We start from the raw sequence: 22,471 nt of genomic DNA on the forward strand, positions 1-22,471 counted from the left end.
CAGAAAGAAAGCACCTAGGATTTTGGTGAGCCGTAACTAGTCCTACGTATTTGTATGCTATTACCATTTCTTCTGCCTGACATCCTCTTCTGAAAACGTAGGCACTCCCTTAGGCCACATCTCAAACATCACATATTCATCAGCCCTTCTGCCCCAGCCTTTGCCCACCTTTCAGACCTCCCCATACTGCAGGGTGACAGGAACCCTGCTCCACCAGCAGCTGCATATACACATTCTCAGGTTCTACACCAGCAGCACGGCGAAGCACCCAGGGCATCTTCCGAAGGTCCACACCCATAGCACATCTCCACACATTTAAACTGAAACCTCCAAAGAAAGCACCAGTACTGGGCAAAATTCTCTAAGGACTCCAATATAATATGCCCTTGCCCTAAATCAGGGGTTCCAAGTGATCCTCTCTGCATCTACAGATTCACACCATGCCCAAATTTGTTTGAAATACAAATCTCCATCCCACTCACACCTTGTCAATGAGCACAGTTGAGGCAACAGCCCAGAAACCCAACTTCTTGAGTTGACGCAGCCTAAATCTTTACTGTCTTTGAGGAATCAAAATGTTTGAGTGCCAATTATTAATCATATACATAAAGAGTTTCACGACTCAGAACCCTGTTTTTAAAATACATATTATCATTTAAAAATGTAAAGAGCCATCATTTAAACAGTTATTTCCGTACTAATCCCATCATCAGAGTCCGCTTCCCTCCATTGTACCCCCATGCGCACCCCTGCCCTTTGCGAGTCCAGGGTTACAGCTTAGATGCTGTCCTCAGCGTTGCTGGCCTGTGGTTGACTCTGCAGCTCTCCCCTCTCCCACATCCTCAGTGTAACCCGAGCCCCAACTGCTCCCCATCACTTCCCTTTTCCATCTTTTTCCTTCCCACCTTGATCTCCTTCCTAAACTCTAAGGTCCCAGGAGATCTGTGCATCCTCCCGACTACAGTCTACTTCTTCATCCAATTACTCTCTCTCTTACAGAGACGTGAGATCACCCTACGTATGTCTTTCTTCCTTCTAGCTTGCTTCCCTCAACATGTTATCTTCCAGCTCTATCCAGGCTGTAGCAGGTTGCAGGACGTCATCATTCCCTGCAGCTGCACACTCTTTCATTGTGTATGTCTTCACAAGCCCTTCTTCTAGGGCCTGGCATCCAGGCTGGTTCCGTATCTTAGCTACTGTACTAAGTGCTGCAGTGAATAATGGTGTGCTTAGTCCTTTAAGAGAATGTCTTTAAGTCCTGGGGGTAGATGCCCCAAAGTGCAGCACAATTCTAAGTTTATTAACAACTCTCTCTACTGTTTTCCATAGATAACGTACTGTTTAACACTTTTCCTCCAAATTATTTACCTCAATTTTCACGTCTATGTGCTTATGTCCACATGAGCTCTTATTTTCCTAACACATCCAGTACTGTATTAATTCAGTATATATTATACAGGGTATATGACAGCCTCTATTTCTCAAAATGTGAAGCTCAGTCACCGGATCTGAAATCACACAGGGGTTTTCTTGAAAATGAGAGGATTCCCTGTCTCCCTGGACTTCTGGAAGTCCCAGCAGCCAAGCCCGTGTCCCACGTCAGCCCCCATGTAGCTCGTCTACACCCTGCTCCAGAGACTCATAAATAAATCCTGCAACCAATCAACTTGCCACAAAAACCTTATCAGATACCCGCTAACCCTTATTGGTACTGCTGAAGATGCTATTTTTTCTTAGGACTCTTCGATTGGAATAAGCAATAAAGTCTTGCAATTAAAAAAAAAGAGAGAGATTTGAAAGTGGGTGTCTTTGTTTATCCTACGGTTAACCAAGAGAATTGCTACGATTGCTGATTTCTCTGGGCCAAGTAACAATCTAAACCACTTTAAAATTAGGAGAACCCAAAATAGAGCCAGAGAGATAGCTGAACGGGCTGAGTACATGCCTGGTCTCCTGAACACCACTGGGAGAGACCCCTGAGCACCAGGTCAGTGGGGCCAAAAACCGGGAAGGAAAGACAATCCCAAACAAAATCCTAATACAAGCATCTGGTCAGGGTTAGGGATGGGGCTCAGTGACAGAGAACTTGCCTTGTATGCACTGAGTCTGGGTTTTTAAAAAAAGAAATCACCTTGGCATAAATAAAATATTTAAGGTAAATAGCATGTAAGTTCTCATGTGCCTGATTTTCAGTTTTTCAAATAACAACTGGGCTAGAGAGGCGATACAACAAGTAAAGCTCTTGCCTTGCATGTGGGTGACCCAGGTCAGTCCCTGGCACCCCAGATAGTCCCTAGCACTGCCAGGAGTGATCCCGAGCTAAGAGCCGCGAGGAAGTCCTGAGCACTGCCAGATGTGGCCCAAAATATAAAAAATATGGCTGTTAAAAACTACATAAAATCATTTATAGGGACCAAATGTTATTATTTTTGCATGAGACTCCCCAGACCCCCAGGATTCTATGTAAGGGGCACTTTGTCAATTTCAACATGATTCATGTAAAAAGCCTCGATTACATTCAGGGTTCGGCCAAGTTCAGGACATGTTGACTCATCCCAACATCTGTTCCTGCCAGTTTTAAAGATAGACTTGAGAAAATGTGTAGAGATACTTGCTCTTAGTCCATCAAATCTCATACACTTCCCAAGGAAACAAAGATAATTAATCAGGATAAGTACAAACTAAAGTGTCTTCCTACTGTGTACGCAGTAAGATACATATAGCAAACACGAAAGTTCTTAAGTTTGTAACTGTACCTCACGGTGATTCACTAATAAAATAATTTTTACAAAAGCATATAATACACACTTGGGGTGGGGAGGCGGCTCCACAGTAGAGCGGCTGCCTTGCATGTGTGGGGCACTGGGTTTGACCCTCAGCACTGCAAGGAAAAAAACAGAAAACAAACAAAAAATAAACAAGTGGAATTTCATTGGGGAGAAGGCCAATATATACGAACCAACCCACAGTATCTGTTGAATTTTTATTGTAAGTAGTTCTTTTAGTGTGTGTGTGTGTGTTTACATATATATATTTCTTTAAGTTCACTAAAAGAACTACTTACAATAATATATATATATATATATATATATATATATATATATATATATATATATATATATAGGCCTCTCATAGAGCCCGGCAAACTACTGAGAGTATCCTGCCCGCACAGCAGAGCCTGGCAAGCTCCCCGTGGCATATTCAATATGGCAAAAACAGTAACAATAACAGTCTCATTCCCCTGAACCAGAAAGAGCCTCCAATCATTGGGAAAGACGAGTAGGGAGAGGCTGCTAAAATCTCAGGGCTGGGATGGAGACGCTGGAGCAAATCGATGAACAGCTGTAGTGTTTTATATATATATATGAAGAAGTGGTGATAGTATTAATTTTGGTAAAAGGACAAATACTTCCTTGGTGGTCCTGAGGGATTACATGATTTCTAAAAAGTAAATACAAGAGCTGGAGCCGTGGACCAGCAGGTAGGGCACTTGGCTTGCATGCGGCCAAACCAGCTTCAATCCCCAGCACCTAAAATGGCCCCTTGTCTGCCAGGAATGACCTCTGAGCACTGAGCCAGGAATAACCTGAGTACAGATGAGTCTGGGCCCAAAACACAAATATAAATAAAAAGAAAAAAGCAAGAAAGCAAGAAAGCAAGAAAGAAAGAAAGAAAGAAAGAAAGAAAGAAAGAAAGAAAGAAAGAAAGAAAGAAAGAAAGAAAGAAAGAAAGAAAGAAAGAAAGAAAGAGACAGAGAGAGAGAAAGAGTGAATACACTGTGACTTCTGATGGCACCTGGTTATCTTCAGAATATTCAGTTGAGTTTCTCTACTTCCTTTTATTCAGTCTGTTGCTCCATTTTTAGCAAAACACCGAGTTTTCTAAACATTTTGGCATTTTCAGTTAAGAAAAGATTAATGGCATGTCAAATTATTTTTAGAAATAAACTAGACTCATCTAGGCTATATTTTATCAAATAAACAACAATAATTGACAATAACCTGGTTATTGCCAGTAACAGATTTTCTTGACAAGTCTGTAAAAATGGAAAATATGGATGTGGAGCTTAAGGGCTTATGAAACTGATGTTAGTTGCCACTTCACTCCCAAGGTCCTTACCATATTTTGGCAAAAATAAACACTGGTATTAGTTCTGCGTTATTCACTCTAGACTGTAGAGCCCTTTAACTGCGTATGTACATCCTCTCTTCCAGGCAGGGCTGGAGACTGTACAGCCCTGTCACAAACACAGTCCTACACACCGCTAGGGGTCACTCCTGTGCACAGAGCTAAGATCAGCCACTGAGCACCAGCAGGTGTGGCCACAAAACAAAAGCCATATAAACAGCAAATATATCAAATAACAAATAAATCAAAAGGTAGTGTTCATAAAGAAATAAAAAAAAACTGTGAGGATTTAAAATCAATGGATTGAGGGGCCAGAGAGACAGTGCACTGGGCAAGATGCTTGCCTTGCATCTGACGGCCCCAGATTTGATCCCTGGTATCCCAGATGGTCCCGAGTACTGCTATAAATGATCCAGGAGTGCACACCCAGGTGTAATCCCTGAGCACTGCCAGCTGTGGCACCCCAAAATTACTGAATTGATAAAACAAGTAACCCATTTAAAATACAGTCATCAGGTGTAAAATACACAAAGCATACTAAAATTCTAGTAAAAAGGGTTTTTTACCTTTAAATGTTCATTATATTTTAGTAAGAATAAAAGGGAGCATAAAAGCTCATTTAACACTTGGAAGCTGGCCTCACATGCTGGGGAGAGGGCAACTCTGATAGAGAAGGGAACACCAAGTAAAATGTGGTTGGAGGGCACGTGGGGGAAGGGTGATGTGTGCTGAATGTAGACTAGAGACTGAACACAATGGCCACTCAACACCCTTAGTGCAAGCCACAACACCCAATTGGAGAGAGAGAGAGAACAAAAGGGAATACCCTGCCCCAGAGGCAAGGTGGGATGGGGGGAGATGGGATTGGGGGGGGGGTGGGAGGGATGCTGGGTTTATTGGTGGTGGAGAATGGGCACTGGTGAAGGGATGGGTTGTCGAACATTGTATGAGGGAAACACGAGCACGAAAATGTATGAATCTGTAACTGTACCCTCACGGTGATTCACTAATTAAAAAATGAATTAAGTAAAAAAAACTGATAGACTCCCCCATAAAATAATCAAAATAAAAATGATAGACCCAAAAGGCAAAAAAAAAGTTAATTTAACAGTTACTGTTCTTTTCCTACAAATGAATGTTTGCATTCAGCTCATCACACTCAAACTTGTCTTTGTGTTGAAAATTGCATCCGTGAAATTATTGTCATGTATACTTTTAATAATAATAAATACAAGTTGCAAATTAAATTCAAATTTTGAACAAAAGAGATAGTACAGTGGCAGAGTGCTTGCCTTGCATGCAGTAGACCTGGGTTCTATCCGTGGCACCTGAAATGGTGCCCTGAGCCCCGCCAGAAGTGACCCTGAGTCCAGAGCCACTAGTAAGTCCTGACCACCTCTGGCTGTGGCCTAGAAACAAAATAAATAAAGTACATAAACCCCAAAACTTTTGCTGGTTGTATTTAACCAAAAGATAAGAGAATATGGAGGCCCAAGAGCTTTAAAGAAAATAGCTATATGTTATAGACAGGTTTAGTCATATTCATTCATCACACATGAATGCCCTATAGGTATTCAATTTATTATTCAAATAGCCATCTAAAGTAGATGTGTATTCCTCAGTGTTCCATGACACGCAGCTTGGTAAGATTTCTATTTAAATAACATGTAAAAGTTACAGGAGAAAAATAAAACTAAACCATCAAAGTAAGCTTTATAAAATTTTATGTGGATGTGTATTATGCCACATAAAATAAACACAACAGAGTAAAATTCCATTTCATTTTACTACCCTTTGAAAGGAGGGAAAAAAGGATCAATGTAGTGTGCCATATGTGTCTATTTTACTACCTTTGTCTTCTTTGAACTGAGAATCTGTAGGGTATTATCAAGTATGGACTAATATAACTGCTTAATTTCTCCTACATCATACTCAAAATATGATGATTAATATTACCTATAAAGTATTATACTGGCATGTCCTTATATTAGCTATCATGATACAGCAAAATAAATATTAATTAGCAAATGTGCAAAACACTAATTTTTTAAATTTTATTGAGTCACCATGAGATAGTTACAAGCTTTCATATTTGGGTTACAATCTCACAATGATCAAACAACCATCCCTCCACCAGTGCACATTCCCCACCACCAATATCTCCGGTATAACCCCCCTTTTCCACCCTCCCCCTGCCTCCATGGCAGACAATATTCCCCATGCTCTGTCTCTACTTTTGGGCATTATGGCTTGGACACCGACACTGAGAGGTCATCATGTTTGGTCCATTATCTACTTTCGGCATGCATCTCCCATCCCAACTGATTCCTCCAGCTATCATTTTCTTAGTGATCCCTTCTCTATTCCATCTGCCTTCTCCCCTCCACTCATGAATCAGGCTTCCAGTTATGGGGCAATCCTCCTGGTCCTTGTATCTACTGTCCTTGGGTGTCAGCCTCAGGTGATGTTATTCTGTATTCCACAAATGAGTGCAGTCCTCCTATGTCTGTCCCTCTCTTTCTGACTCATTTCACTTCACATGATACTCTCCATGTCTACCCGTTCATAAGCAAATTTCATGACTTCATCTCTCCTAACAGCTGCATAGTATTCCATTGAAAAGACTAAATTTTGGGGGCTGGAGCAATAGCACAGCAGGTTGCCTTGCACGCGGCTGACCCAAATTCGAATCCCAGCATCCCATATGGTCCCCTGAGCATCGCCAGGGGTAATTCCTGAGTACATGAGCCAGGAGTGACCCCTGTGCATCACCTGGTGTGACGTAAAAAGCAAAAAAACAAAAAAAAAGAAAGAAAAAAGAAGACACTAAATTTTTGTTGTCTATTTTGACCCCTAAAACAGTGAATTGTACTAAAAAGTATTTACTATACTAATTTCATGTCATTAAAATAAAAATCACTTTAAACCAGTTTTATTTGCTTGGACGTTACTAATATTGTAACTATAGAACTGCCAGGAATTGTTCCTGAATGCAGGGCCAGGAGTCACCCCTGAGCATTTCTGAGTGTGGGCCCCAAAACCAAAAATAAATAACTACAACCCAACTCTTTATGTATAAAACATAAAGTAAAAATCATTTTATCTAACCACTGATCCTAAATCACCCGTTGCTAAAACCCAAACAACTCATCAATTACCACTGCAAGTTCTAAAAAAAAAAAAGCAGAGATGATACATTCTGGCTGTATTCTGTCCATACCCAAAATTATCTGCTGAAGTTCTGTGTCTGAGCTTCTCAGAACGTGACCTGACTAGACTATAAAGGCTTCACATAGCAGTAAGGGCTGAAGCCACCACAGTGGGCCGTAATCCCAAGGAACCAGTGTCTCGCAGACAGAGTGAGCAGTGAGTAAATGTGAAGGCCACTGGGGTCAGCGCCTGCCAACAGACCTTCCCAGCAGAAGCCGCACAGGCCAGCCACCGCAGGAAAATGCCGGCTGGGCGGGGGCTAGAGAGGCCATGCCGGGGTTCAGCGGCTGGCTTTGCGCGCAGCTTAACTGCTTTCGTTCCTAGCCCTGCCTATCGTCCTGGGGCTCCACCATAAGTGACCCCTGAGCACAGAACCAGGAGTACACCCTGAGTACTGCTGGGTGTGGCCCAATGTACAACCCCCATGACAAAACAATTAAATAAAACAAAATCCATCATTGTGATAACGAAACAAACCAACTGTTCCGTATTCCCAGACTGAGAGCCCGGGAAACAGGTGGCAGGAGCTAGGATTCACTCAGGGGAGAGTTCTCAGAGAGTGCAGACGGCTGTCACTCCTGTGTCACCTCTGGGACTCTCTGAGGCGTGCCCAGGAAGGGCAGCTGAGTCTCCCCTCTTGCAAGGCACCTCTAAGGAAGGGCGGCTCACCTGTGTTCTCTGTTAGAGCCTCATGTCCTGTCTTCAGAACTGCCAGCGCAGTCTGGAGGGGCACAGGCATCCCTCATGGCCTGGACAAGAAAGCAACTGACGACTGATGTGCCTTGGGATGTCAGCACGCAAAAGCGCGTGGTGATAATGTTTTGTCTTATCTTGCAGAGCCAGTTTGTGCTATTTCTCTACAGCGGCCCTGGCAAAGGAATACTGGGAGAGTTGTCATGGGGAAAGGCCTGTGAAGAGCAAAGGCGGGGTGTGGGGAGGAGATGGGAGACCCTACAATGTAATGGAGTTCTGACAACTGGGGTCCAAGCAGAGAAAGACGGGACAGTTGTGCAGGAAGACAGCAGCTTCTCAGAGTCCTACAGGATGCCACTGCCGAGGGCTGTTTGAGGAGGGGAGGTCTCTACTCAGCCGGGGCGGGGACCGGGCCTAGAACACGTGGAGAAGGACTGCAGCAGGAGGCCACCAGGCCCCACGCCAACTGACGGCCTTGCTGACACTCCCCGAGCTCAGGACAGGCTCACTGTGGGGAACAGTGCTCTCGCCAACTGACTCGCCTGCTGAAAGGGCCTTAGAATCTCGACCTCTCTCTACTGTGATCGCCCCCTAGCCCCCCTCAGTGCCCACACACACATCCTCTGAAAATGGCGACGGTTTTCTACTGTGCGGTCTGAATCCATGCCTGCAACATGGCCCGCACCCTTCAACACTGGCTGGGTGGGCCTCACCTCCCTGGCTTCAGCTCTTCACTAGACTTCGGATTTACAAGTTCTGCATCCCAGCCATGAAGACTCCCGCCTAACTCTCAGGGTCATGCAATCTTTCTGCCAGTTCCCATCACCACAACACTGCTGTGTTCAGACTACGCACTGATCCGTAACGTTCCAGCAGCAAGACCAGAGGGAGGCATTCCTGATGACCAGAGCTACCTCACGGAGCATCGGGTGTCACTGCCTTCCACAGTGCCCGCAGACTCTCCTCCAAAGACGGTATTTAACATGCACTTGCATACATAGCTCACCAACCACGAGTTTCCCCTACTATGCCATTCATTTCAGGGGTGCATGAAGCAGCTGCATTCTGGCTTACCACTCTACCCACAATATGCAGGCACAGGCATAAAGAAAAAAATCTAATAAATCTCTATTAAACAGTAACTTGACTAAAATGTATATATCCACAATATGTTTTTGCATTTTCTGTACATAACACAGACACCAACAACTTCATATGCAGATAATCACCTCTGAGATACAAGAAGCCCAAAGGAGCATCAGCTCCAGAAACACACCACGGCAAAATCTAGGTGAGCTAAGGAATTAAAATTATAATATGTAGAAAATAGTCTTTGGGTTCAAGACTAAATGAGAACAAGAATAATTAAACCTATTTAGCATGCATCCACCCTAAGGTACACACACTTAGAATGCTTTATGCAGAATACAGGCAATTCTCCTCTGCTACCCAAATTAAGACCATCCAAATTAAGCTCACAAATACATAACTTATATTCAATACTCTGAAGTTTTATTTTCATCTTTGGTTTGGCAAATGTTACCTTTCATTAACATAGGAAATAAATGAAATCTATCCTATAAAAAGCCAAGCTCATGACCCACCCTTTCAATTTTCAGCATTCAACAGGGAAACATTCCTTGCTAGAGATCTCTGCCCAAGCGTGCCTGCAGGACACAGTGAGCTACTTCTCCCTCTCACCATCTCTCAGTCAGGACCAGTGTGACCACTCCATTCAGAGGCAGAGGGACAGCGCTCTCAGCAACGGCTGATCCCAAGTCAAAGGCTACAGATTACTGTGCTTTTGAAAACTTCTTTGGCTTCTTTTCATATGATTCATTATTCTGTCGGCCAGCTACCATAATCCTGACCAAGTGCAGCATTAAATAAAAGATCATCTCACTGAAGCTTCCTACCATTGCGCTCCCCAGCAAGGTTGTTCATGCTAATACCCAAACTGAAAAACGAAAGATCGAGAGTGCTCATGAAATCAACGCCATGTTTGGAATATTACAATATTATTTCTCAGGATCCCTTTCTCCCAGCTTATCCTTAATTGGACACAAGCAATCGGTTCCTGTGCTGAGTTTTGTCTCCCATTTGGTGGGACTGTGGCAGATACTCAGTGGAAGAGCCCAGGGAAACGACAAGAGCTGTCCTGTGAGGAAACCGCACACACAGCTGCGGGCTCACCGCCTCTTTGTCTTCTCGTGGATTCCCTGGAGTGTTTTAGGCTCCACAGCTCAGGAAATCGGGGTGGGTTAGCCGTAAAGCATGGCTTTATTTCATCACCAACTTTAAAGTCCCATTTATACCTAGCAAGGGCCCAGAAAGGTAGTACAGGGTTGAAGGCACAGCCTTGAATGTGGCTGGGATCTCGGCAGTGCAGAAGGCCCCCTGAGCAGAATCAAGGTGTGGTCTCTGAGGACCGAACAAGGAGCAAGTCCGGAGCACTGCCCTGTGTGGCCTAAACTCAAAACCCCAAAATAAAATAAAACCCAGGATCCCAAACAGACCTCTCCCCTCCACTGTGGAAGGATTAATCCCGCAGATTTCTGACAATCCGTCTTTCCCCTCTAGCTTCCAGCTCCACACCTGGTCCTTTTAGGCCTTTCCTGGTGATTATAATTTCAGAATACTCATGACACTTTTACAAAGAAGTGGGTCAAATACTCCTGAAATTCATATGCAACAATAACCCCTCATGAGTAGCTAAGCTAATTTTGGGGAAAAAGAAATGGGAGGCATCATTTTCCCCAACTTAAAAGTGTACTACTACAAAGTGGCAGAAGTTAAAACAGCACAGAACTAGAATAAAGACAGACCCTCAGATCCAGAAACAGAGCTGGATATCTTAAAAAAGACCCTCAAGTATATAATAATTTAATCTTTGATACAGGATAATCAAATATGAAGAAAGATGATGTGGAGCAAGAAAAGCCTCTTCAACAGTGGTACTGGGAAAACTCAGCAGCCACAGTAAAAACTCAGATCTCAATCTAAAGCACGAACAAATGCCAAATCAAAATGGTTTAAAGACCCTAAATTAGATGGGAATCCATAGGCACATAAAAGAAAACTTAGGTGGAACTCTTCGTGATATTGAAGCTAAAGGCATCTTCAAAGATGAAACACCACTGACCAAGCTAGTGGAAGGGAGATAAACAAACAGGACTACATAAAATCAAGAAGCTTCTGCACCTCATGAAATGGGAAACATTAATCACTTGACACCCATCTGGTAAGAGATTAATATCAAAGATATATATGGGACTGACAACTTTACAAGAATATACAAACCCATATAAAAATGGGAAGAAGAAATGAACCAAAACTTCCTCAAAGAAATACAAATAGCCAAAAGGCACAGGACAAAAATGCTCTACGTCACTAATCATGAGGGAGAAGCAAATCAGAACCATGGGATATCATCTTACACAACAGAGACTGACACTCACACAAAAGAATAAGAACAACCAGTGCCGGTGAGGCCAGGGAGAAAGGAACTCTCGTTTACTGCTGTGGGAAAGCAGATTCGCCCAACCAAAAACCTAGAAATTGAGCTTCCACAGACCCAGCAAATCTTGATTCTTAGGGCCCAGAAACAAAATGCAGAAAAGTCATCTGTTGACTAACATCTGGCTGTCCTTGCTCCTCCCGGAGGGAGCTTTAGGTTTACTGAGCTACCCGGCCACTCCCAGGACAGAGCCCCAGAGGCACACCCGATTCCATCAAGCACAGTAACCCTGTACTGACTTTCTCTTTCCTTTATGTCACCTGCATGGTATAGCAGGGTTCTTTTTGTATAGACACAGGAAGAGAGTTGATGCTATGCTTTTGTAGCATGGGAGTTAACTGATTCCAAATAATATTCACTCCAGGGCACCCATATATATTTACCTGACTTAAACCTCAGTTGCCCTTTCTTCCTAATACCCCCAAAAGGAGGGCCCCAACAGAGACCTGATGGACAGGCAAGCTGTAATCTACCCTGGCATCAAAGGAGACAAGCTAAGCACCATAAGAATAGTAAGTGAAGAGCACGGTCGGTCATGGAACAAACTGTCGTCATCGGCGGCGTCGTCATCATCAGCATCATGATCATCCCATTGACCGTCGAATTTCTTGAGCAGTCTCAGTAACGTCTCCATTCGTCCAAGCCCTGAGATTTTAGAAGCCTCTCTCTACTGGCCCTTACAAGATGCCATACTAGAGGCTCTTAAAGGGTCAGGGGAATGAGAAATGAGACCCAGCTTGTTACTGGTTTTGGCATATTAATACACCAGGGGGACCTTGCGAGGCTCTCCCATGTGGGCAGGAAACTCCCAGTAGTTTGCCAGGTTCTGCCAGAGGGAGAAGTAGGCTATAAGATACTCGCGGCCACATGCTTCCGGAGCTGGCTTTTAAGTCTCTGGATGCTGACTTTGACAGGATTCCACGGACTGGGGGCAGTCCCTGGGTGTGACCACCTAGCTACTGGGAAATGGGAAATCTGGGCGGAGCAGGCCCAGTCCAGATCTGAGCAGCCTTGGAGGTCTCAGCCCCGGGTCTCACACACCTGGGTTCCTCTGCCGGCTTTTTCATGCGTGAGGCTCGTCCGAACATGTGGAGAGAGGACTTGAGCATTGGCTGTGGCTAGGCTCCAGAGGTCTTCAGCCACTGGGAGCTCTGCTCAGGGTGGGGAGGGAAGCTGGAGCCCATCCCCTCCGAGGAGGCCCTGGGGAAGACAGCCAGGCACTCGGACAAGAGACTCCCTGCAATATATAGCTAGATGCCCCAGGAAGAACCAAACTTTAAACTCAACATATCTCTTACTGTGGTTCATACAAAATGACTAGAAATATTAGAAAGAAATAAATTTACTGATTATTCGAATGGATTGCTAGCTGAGGAAAGAAGAAAGCAATACACCCTGAACAGAATCCCGCCCTTGAGTGGATCTCCTAGTAGTCTGGAGTGCTGGACCCTCAGATGACATTTTGTCTTGAGTTAACCCCCTAGAACTTCCCCTGAATGAGTGGCTTTCCCTCTGTTTGTAGTTATGACAATGTTCAACCTCACCTATGTGTATCCCACCCTTCCTGATTGCTATGTAAACATGCTGCAAGGGGTCAAAGGGGACTGGAAGTCGAGGATGCGGGAACTATGGTGACTGGAACTATGACCAAACCTAGGACTACAACTGTGCTGTAAGGGAGAGATGGAGAAAGAAATTCCCAACAAACCCAGGCCCTGTTTCTCTGTTTCCCCAGTCCTTAGTCCATCCATCACCAAGGGCCGACCTGGGGAGGCAGCTCCCGCCACTGAACGCTCGTGTCCTGCGTGCACCACGCACTTTTCTTTTGAAACTCTCAGTCGTCTGCACTCCTATGTTCATTACAGTACTATTCACAATAGCAATACGCTCGGGGAAAAAAAAAAAACCTAAGCCCCAAGAAAGAATGAATGGATAAAGAAATTATGGTATATCTACACAATTGAATACTATGCAACCGCTAGGAAAAAATGAAGTGATAAAATGTACTTATATGTAGATGGAAATGGAGAGTATCATGCTAGGTGAAATGAGTCAGAGAGAGAGGGAAGGACATAGATGATCGCATTCATATGCTGGATTAAAAAAAGTGAACACAGTATGAGACTAATACCCAAAGACAGTAGAAACGAGGATCACGAGGATTGGTCCAGAGGAGGAAGTTTGCCACAAAGGTGGGTGGGGACTGCAGTTAGGACAAAGGGACAACTATGACCATCATAGTTGCAAAGGGTTACTCTGGACAAGAACTGAGTGCTGAAGGGTAGGTATGCACATGGCATGCTAAAAGTGATGTACAGATAGCATTTCAGTAACTGTATTATAAACCACAATGCCTAAAAGAGAGGGAAGGAGGGAGGAGAGTGAGAGTGAGAGAGAGAGAGAGAGAGAGAGAGAGAGAGAGAGAGGGAGAGAGAGAGAGAGGAGTGAGAGAGAGAGAGAGAGAGAGAGAGAGGCAGAGAGAGGGAGAGGGAGAGAGGTGTCTGCCATTGCCATAGAGGCAGACTGGGGGGAGGCAGTGGGAGGGAAAGTGGGGACATTGGTGGTGGGAAATGTACGTGTGAAGGGAAGGGTATTGGAACATTATCTAATTGAAACCCAATAATGGACAACTTTGTTACTCTGTATCTCATGGTGATCCAATAACAAAAAGGAAGAGAGAGGAGGAAAAACTACAAAGAGGATAACCCAGAAGGTATAAGGTATGAAAATCTATAAATATAGAGTGAATATGAATGATAGTCAAAAGAAAAAAAAACACCAGGCGGTTAAGAGAAATATATAAATCCTGCTAATTTTATATATTGGCACTACTTTTAGGAAGTATTTAAGTATTTTCACAATGAGTATCGATGTGCACCACTGTGAATTGCATAGGTTAAAGGAAGCACTGGAAAACTGTACAGATCAAGGGAATTGCAAAAACATTTAACTGCTCATTATTTTGAGTACACTAGATAATGCAAATTCACGCTCATGAAAGAGGAAGCATTTCAATAGTATCTCTTCAAGGACTCACCAATGTAGCTGCAATGCCAAAATTTCAAACTGTGCATTCTGCAGAAACCTGTACACTTTCCAGGTACAGCACTTACAGACCTTAGTGCATGGCAGATACTACAAATCTGCAAAGCAAACGCACACAAGCACATGCACAGTCTTTTCCCAGTCCTTCCTACTTTGAGCCCATTTCTAGCAGAGGCAAAAGTCCCTATGCATTCTTTAATCTCTTTTATGTAGCTCTGATAACCACTGAAGAGACGGTTGCAGTCAGCAAACTGCAGTTAACACACGGAACAACTGTCATGAGAACAGGCCAACTCTACAGTTGAAATTTCATGGGTTTGAATAAACCCCTGAGATTAAGATTTTGTGTTACCTCAACACAACATACATTACATAACCTTTTTAACTAAATTCCAATATCTTATAAGAGAGTCTATTTTAGACAGAGGTGAGGAAAATGATCACATCGATACAACACTATAGAAGTCTAGAAAAATTCAAGGTGTGTCTAATATACCTAACAACGAAGCCATGTATAAGTGACTGTACAAGTTTTTCAATTATTCAAAATACACAAATAATGCAAATTAATATTCTAGACTTATAAAACTAGAAAGCAAAACTGCCATATTAACAGAGAATATGACTTACCTAGAACATTACACACATACATAACTTACCCTATTAGAGATGTTTTTATCCGGAGTCTTTAATCATACTATTGATAAGACTAATGAATAAATAAAACTGTCACACTATAAATTAAAATCATAGAAAACCTTACAAGAGCTTGACTACCTAGAAAGACCACCATGTAACACTAATCCAAATCAAACAGAAGCTTAAATATTTTCATGAAAATTCTAAAAGTGGTCAAGTTTATACCTACTGTAACCACATCTGGCAATACTCTGGGCTTACTTCTGGTTCTGCCCTTGAGGATCACTTCTGTGGATGATCAGACCTGCCCCAGCTGCAAGCAAGGTGAGAGCCCTACCACTATACTATTGCTCTGGCGCCTGCACCTACCTCTTTTTATGTGAAGAGTATTAAAGAAAATAGCAATAAATATCACTCAAAAATAACTCAGGAAACAAGTGATTCATGAAAATTAATTATTACATGATCATATCACATGATTTTAATTATCAAATGATGTATACTTTATAATTTAAATATTTTCATACTGTTTTTTATTCTGAAAAGTTCAACTTACAAATATTTCAAAACAATTTTTATCTCTTACTATGTTTCTGCATTTGTGGAAAAAAACACGGAAATTAGCATTTTTTAAAAAGAAGAGTTGGCAGTGTCTCTACAAAAATGTAAATTAAAAGCAAATATTGGGGGCTAGAGAGATGGGAAAGTGGGGAAGGCACTTGTGTTGCATGTGGTCAACCTGGGTTCAATCTCAGCACTAGAGTCCCGAGGTCCCTCACCAGGAGTGGCCCCTGAGCACAGAGCATCGAATATACCCTGAGCACAGTTGAGTGTGACCCCCCCAAACCAAACCCAGTTGAGACCTGGAGATCACATAAGAAGAATTTTTAAAAATAGAAAAATCAGAAAAATAAAAGTTAGATTCAAGCTATTTCAGTTATTTAACAACTGTAAGACCTAGTCAGCCACTAGCAGCAAAACCTCCAGGTGAGCTGCTGGCGGTGTGCAGGTGAATACCAATGCAGGTTAACACGGGCTTGTCCTTTCTTCTCCAGGGAAGGAGCTTAGGTTTACTGGGTAGCACCCCCACAATGCTCCCAAAGCACTCCCAGTCCCTCCGTATTGGCATTCGGTATTGGTATTCGCTTTTAACATAGCCTTCGTGCTCTGCTTCCTCTATCTATTAATCACTCATCTCCCCTAATCAGAACCTGTGACTTTAAAGTCAGATTCATCAGGGATCTCTGAATTTTGTATTTGTAAGTGAATACTGCTGTTCACTTTCCTTTATGTTCTTTGCAATTTACTTTAGAGCAATGTTCTTTTTTGTATAGACCCAGGACTTAAGCCTCAGTTGCCCTTAGTTCAGGCATCCTGCAGGGTCCCAGCATGTTGGCTTGAATAAACCCCGTGTGTTTGCAGAAAGAGTTGTCTCAGTCTCGTTCCTCCACGTCTGCTCGACCCTAACATTTCAACCTAACTTCTCCTTGCCTGTCACCCAACCTCTCTCGACTACCAGCAAATGAATGCACTTCCTGGTTGCACACTGAAAGAGCTTTCAATGCATCTTTGCCAGGTCTTATACATACCACTAAGCAACTTATTTACCCAAAGTACAACTTCATCACCTGGAGAAGAGTACTAACTCTAAGGTTTTCCCAAGAATTGAATTAAAATTGCAAATAAAGTATTTGAAACCTAAGTAAACTGTCAATAAATGTTTCATAGTATGATAGTTCATAAAAATCTCAAAAATGTTAAATTATGAAGATTCTTTTAACGAACCCTAAGCTTATGTCTTAACTTATAGACACAGCAATCAAATGAATATAGTACATTGACAATTCACTAAGTACCTCCTTTCTCATACCTTTTGTCACCTTATATCGAGTCGTTAATGCTTCCTGTTAACCAACCACCATGTATGAGGGCATGAAAGGAGGAGTGTGTATCTAGCTCAAAGCTATTCTCTAAGATAAAGCAGCGGAATAGGACTCCCTCATAGAGGCCAGAAAACTCCATTTCATTCTCACCTCCGTCACATAAAACAGCTTTGTATTGCTATTTCACAGGAGGTCTTAAGCTAGAGAGGTTAAGTGATTTGCTAAGGATCATGGAGGACAAAGTGTCAGGGCTGGAATCTAACCCTTGAACTACAATACACCACACTGCATACACAATGAAAAAGAAGCAATGCACAGACATGGAAAAAACTTCATGTTTTTGAGGAAAAAACCATTTCACAGTTTCTATCAGAAGTTGCCTTGATGGCATGGACTTAACATTTGCTAACATATAATAACCCTATTTTTTTGGTTTGGTTTTATTGCAAAAAGGTCCTGCAGAGAGGATGTGAACTAAACATTAATTTTGATCTTCAATCTCCATCAGTAACAATTAAACATATATTTCTATATCACTATCAACAAAAATAATAACCAACCAAGAATGTAATACATTAGGTAACTGGCTATTCAATGTGTACCAGATGTTTCATATATCTCAGTCCTGGGGTTATAGAAGAGAATAACACTCTCTTCACAGAGATTATAGGTTAATCTTCAAAATCCCATTCTGTTCTTTGCATGATTTTTAATTTCTACAGAGAAAATCTTGTGTTTTCTTTTGAGGGAGGTTGGTGGGGAGTTGTTTTTGGGGTCACACTTGGCAGTGCTTAGGATTTGCTCTGGCTCTGTGCTCGGGGATCACTCCTGGTGGGACCCGGGGGATTCCATGAGGTGCTGGGATCGAACTCTGGCCTCAGTGTGCAGGTAAACACCTGACACACAGGACTTTTTCTCTGCGGAACTTAACATACTATTTTCGAGGCTCCCAATGCCACCTCCTATCAATTAAGGAAATGGTAGGTGCAATGCCCAACACTACGAGGTCCCCAAGCAAGCCCCACTAACCCACTGGCACTGAGTTAGGGATTAACACCCCAAACAAAACAACAATGATAATAAGCACATGAGAGAGATATTGTCAAAAGGAAAATGATTGTGAAAAAAAATGACATTCAGTTTTTTTCAAATGTCTTTAATATCTGGCTTGAATAAAATTAGGATGGAGATAAAAAATATATAAAACAAATAGATTCTCCCCATTTATTTGTCTTTAATCATTTGGAATCCACTTTTTGAAGGACTGAAGAAAAAAATAGAACCACAATACAAATTTGGAAAAAGATGAGCATTTTAATATGCTTCCAGGTACTCCAGGTACTCATAGTTATTCTTTTTATTTTATACCAAAACTCTATAAAAGGTAGTTTTCTTGTCTAAGTCATGATGTAAAATCTGAAAGCATATTGGCAAATATCTTATAAGAACTTTGAAGGGAATGTCTCACTTTTGTTTTTTATTTTACACTGGGGGGGGGGTACTCAGGTCTAACTTCTGGCTCAGCACTCAAGTGTCACTTCCGGAGGAGCTTGGAAATCCGTATGTGGTGCTGACCCAGGAATCGAACCTACCCACTGTACTAGGCCTCTGGTTCGAGGATGTGTTATTTTTAATGTTCTGATCTTACAGACCCTACAGGGCTCAGCAACCTCTCATGCGGTCCCATCAGGAACTCTCTTACAACTGCTAGCTCACCCTGTCCTTTCTGAACCAGACACTGAAGTCAAAGTATGTCAATTTCCCATTGAGGATAACAAGTGCTTCATTTCAAGGGAAACATGGAAAACAAACCCCAAGAAATACATTCAATAATGGAGCTTGGCTAGTCACTGTCACTGTCATCCCACTGCTCAACAATTTGCTCCAGTGGGCACCAGTAATAATTGTTTTTGGCATATTGAATATGCCATGGAAGCTTGCCAGGTTCTGCCGTGTGGGCGGGATACTCTCGGTAGCTTGCCAGGCTCTCTGAGAGAGAGGGAGGAATTGAACCAGGGTTGCCACATGCAAGTCAAACACCCTACCCACTGTGCTATTGCTCCTAGTATGGGGGCATATATTATTCGACTGTTTGGAAAACATCAGAGCAGCTCATCCCTGCACAGCTCCAAGTCTGAGGAATTTCCCAGACAGAGCTTTGCTGGCCCATTCTTCAGCTCACTCCTTCTCAAAGTGTTAGTTCAGAGGAGGAGGTTTTGAGGCAAAAACATTTTGCAGTTTGTATCAGAAGTTGCCTTAATGGCATGGACTTAACATTTGTAACATATAATAACCCTGCTTTTTTTTCCCTGTTTGAATTTACTGCAAAAAGGTTCTGCGGAGAGGATGAGAATCTAAATATTAACTAGGTTTTGCCTCTCAAAGTGTTACTTCAGCTTCAGAGGAGCTGGCCCAGGCAACCTACTTGAAAAGCCTCCGCTATAGATTTTCGTATGTCAGTCTCATCACACAGCTTGAGTATTTCAGTATCGTGACTGATGCCATACAGCAGCTTTACTTCAGTAACAATGGAATTAGACAGATGCACAGATGACTATAAAACTCATTAACCGCATTACAGAATTGCAATGATTAACTCTATTACAAAGACTTGATCATTTCTTTCTGACATGACCAGGCAGCAAAGTTGGTAGAAAATTCAGTGCCTATCGCTATCTTTGTTTATATCTTGTTGCTTATAATGACCTCATCTACTTAATCAAAAGGATCCTCATAGAACAAAGACTCCTTGTTCATGAGAAAAACAGTCAACCAGAGAACTGTCCTATCATAAGTGATCTCTAGGTAGAAGAAGGAGGACCAGAGAGTTAGGTAGGTGCAGGAGGGAGGCATCTGCCTTGCATGTGGCATCGGGGCAGACACCCAGGTTAAAATCCCCAGCACCACATTGCACCTGTGAGCATCGAGCCAGGAACAGACCTTGAGCACCTCCGAGGTTGTACACCAAAAACCAAAACCAAACAATTCCAAACTATGAGGTACAGACAAATCAATCACATGCCATTTGGGGCAGTTTTCTCTTCTTTAAAATATATCATCTAAATAATTAAACGTGTTCCAAAAAGAAAACTCAAATACCTGTGTAGCCTTTATAGTAATTATGAGTTAAAAATGCTTATTTTGCAAATCTGAATTTCAAAATGAATTTAAAAATCTTAACAATTCATTTTATATAAAAAAATTGTGTGGAATCTCATTCATTACATAATTCAACTTTTGAAAAAAATTAAGACATTTTGCTTAGTTACAATGTTAAGCAACTGCTCAAATATTAAACTGAATCACTGAATCCATTTTATCATGCAAATGATACCGTTCTGTATTGAAATCGCTTGTGCAATGTCAAATGAACGCAAACGTTCAGTTTGTAAGGGGACTCTGGGAATATTAGACTGAACTATTTAAACTGTCACTTCTCCAGGCTCCCAAGGGTAGAAGATAGAAACCCTTGGGTACTAGCATCGAATGGCAAATTAAAGCTCAAACTATGACAGTGCTGGTAAGGGAGAACTTTTCTTCTAACTGTTTATGAGCCACCCCAAACAATCCATTCAGCGTTCGCTTCTCAGTGAGTGGCATCCGCGTATCAAGTTGAGAGCTCGCCAAGGCTGCGAAGCAGCGGCGCCCGACTGCATTCTAAGGCACTGGCAAGAGTCGGAACAAGCCGGCAGGGTGCGAGGGGAGAGGAGTGATAGCGCGGGAAGACCAAGCACCCTACGCCGAGTCCCCCCCGTCGGGGCAAGGGCGCTCCTGGCCGCTAGGAATGGGTTGGGGGGGATTCTCGGCAGAGGATCGCCTTGGCCTTCCCCACGTCCCCGGCGCGGCTGCAGCTGCTCAGAGCCTCCCGGCCAGCGGGCGAGGCGGGTGCCCGGCGGGGCCTCAGGCGAGCGCCCCGGCCGCACCCCGCGGTCTCACCTGACGGTGCGCACGACGAAGTACACGAGCACGGCGCCGCTGACCACCATGAGCACGGTCAGCGCGCGCTGGGTCATCGGCCGCTCGGCCGGGTCGGGGCTGACGGCCAGGCCCCCTGCCGCGCCGCCCCCCGCCGGGCCGGCCCCGGGGCTGCTGCCGTTGGCGCCGGGGGCGGCCGTGGGGCCGGGCGGCAGCGGCGGCAGCGTGCGGGGCTCGGGCGGGCCGGGCTCGGGCGAGGCTTCGGACCCGGGCGGGGACGGCGGCAGCAGCAGCAGCAGCAGCAGCAGCAGCAGCGGCGGCGCGCGGGGCGGGCGGCGCGGGCCCGGCATGGCGCTCGGGCCTGGCGCTCAGCACGCGGCGGCCGCGGCGGCCGCAGCCCCGCGAGGCACCATGGGCGCGGCGAGGCGCGGGGACGAGGCCGAGGGGCGAGGGCCGCTCCGCGCCGGGCCGCCGCCGCAGCTGCTCGGAAACCCGGCAGCGTCGCCCCGGGACCGGAAGTGCGCGCATCTCGCGGGCCGCCGTCACCAGGGACGCTCGCGGTCGCTAGCGGGGCGCGGCCGGCGCGTCGGTGACGTCAGCGCCAGGCCGCCTGCGCCTGCGCCGGGGAGGGCGGGTGGGGGGAGAGAGGCCGGGGAAGCCCTGTGAGCCGGGTCGGAGGGAGGAAGCGGGCGAGGAGAATCGCGCATGCGCCCCGCGGAAGCCCGCACCCCTCCCCACGCGCCGGGAATCCCCGGGGTGGGGCCGTCTGGCAGGTGGGCCCCACCGCAGTTTGCAGACTCTTTATTCTAGTTTCTTACTGCAGAACTGCGAAATCTCGGACGTCAGGTGTCTGTCCGTTTGAGAGGTTCCCCTGCCCCTGGACCCTGATCCCCTTGCTCCAGAGCACTGGCCTCGGAGCCTTCTAATTGCACATTCACGGTCCTCCCTTTTAAAACGAAGACCTCCTAAAACTGCCCAGTTTTACCGCTGAGGTCCCGGGTGCATCCTTCATCCATGCCATAAGTTTGGAGCGGGGAGGGGAGAGGAGGGGACTGGCCTTGTACAGCGCTGACCTGCTTGCCCTGCACCCCTCTGTCCCCGCAGCTCCAGGAGCGATCCCCGAGCACAGGACTAGGAGTAGACCCTGAGCACTCTGGGTGCCCCCAGACTAGAAATGCACAAGCAGCAATGGGATGATCGTGGGTAGATGTAGGCCCGCACTCGAGGAACTGCCGTCTATCAGGACACTAGAATATCCGACATTTGGGGAAAGACCAGTTAGCAAACACAGCCACCAACCGGGTTTAAAGATCTCTCATTTTCTTCCTTTCTAGGGCATAGCTCCGGAAACGCTGGTCTTAACACTGCACTAATACTGACCTGTGGAACTTGACGTTGGTAACTTGGAACTTAAAATTTGAATAAATATTAACAGATAAAG

At 44.4% G+C, this 22,471-nt stretch overlaps 1 protein-coding gene across 2 annotated transcripts in view; it reads right to left on the bottom strand.

Moving 5' to 3' along the window:
- The window catches only part of FAM174A (family with sequence similarity 174 member A), a 40,708-nt gene extending 19,178 nt beyond the window's left edge, over nt 1-21,530 (bottom strand). For both annotated transcript variants that reach the window (XM_055138784.1, XM_055138773.1), the window contains exon 1: nt 21,052-21,530. In XM_055138784.1, coding sequence (XP_054994759.1) covers nt 21,052-21,380 — 329 coding nt within the window. In that variant the 5' untranslated portion in view covers nt 21,381-21,530. The remainder of the gene's footprint in view (nt 1-21,051) is intronic.
- Between the last annotated feature and the right edge of the window lie 941 nt (nt 21,531-22,471).

Source organism: Sorex araneus, chromosome 1 (genome assembly GCF_027595985.1).
Source record: "Sorex araneus isolate mSorAra2 chromosome 1, mSorAra2.pri, whole genome shotgun sequence".
Taxonomy (NCBI): Eukaryota; Metazoa; Chordata; class Mammalia; order Eulipotyphla; family Soricidae; genus Sorex; species Sorex araneus.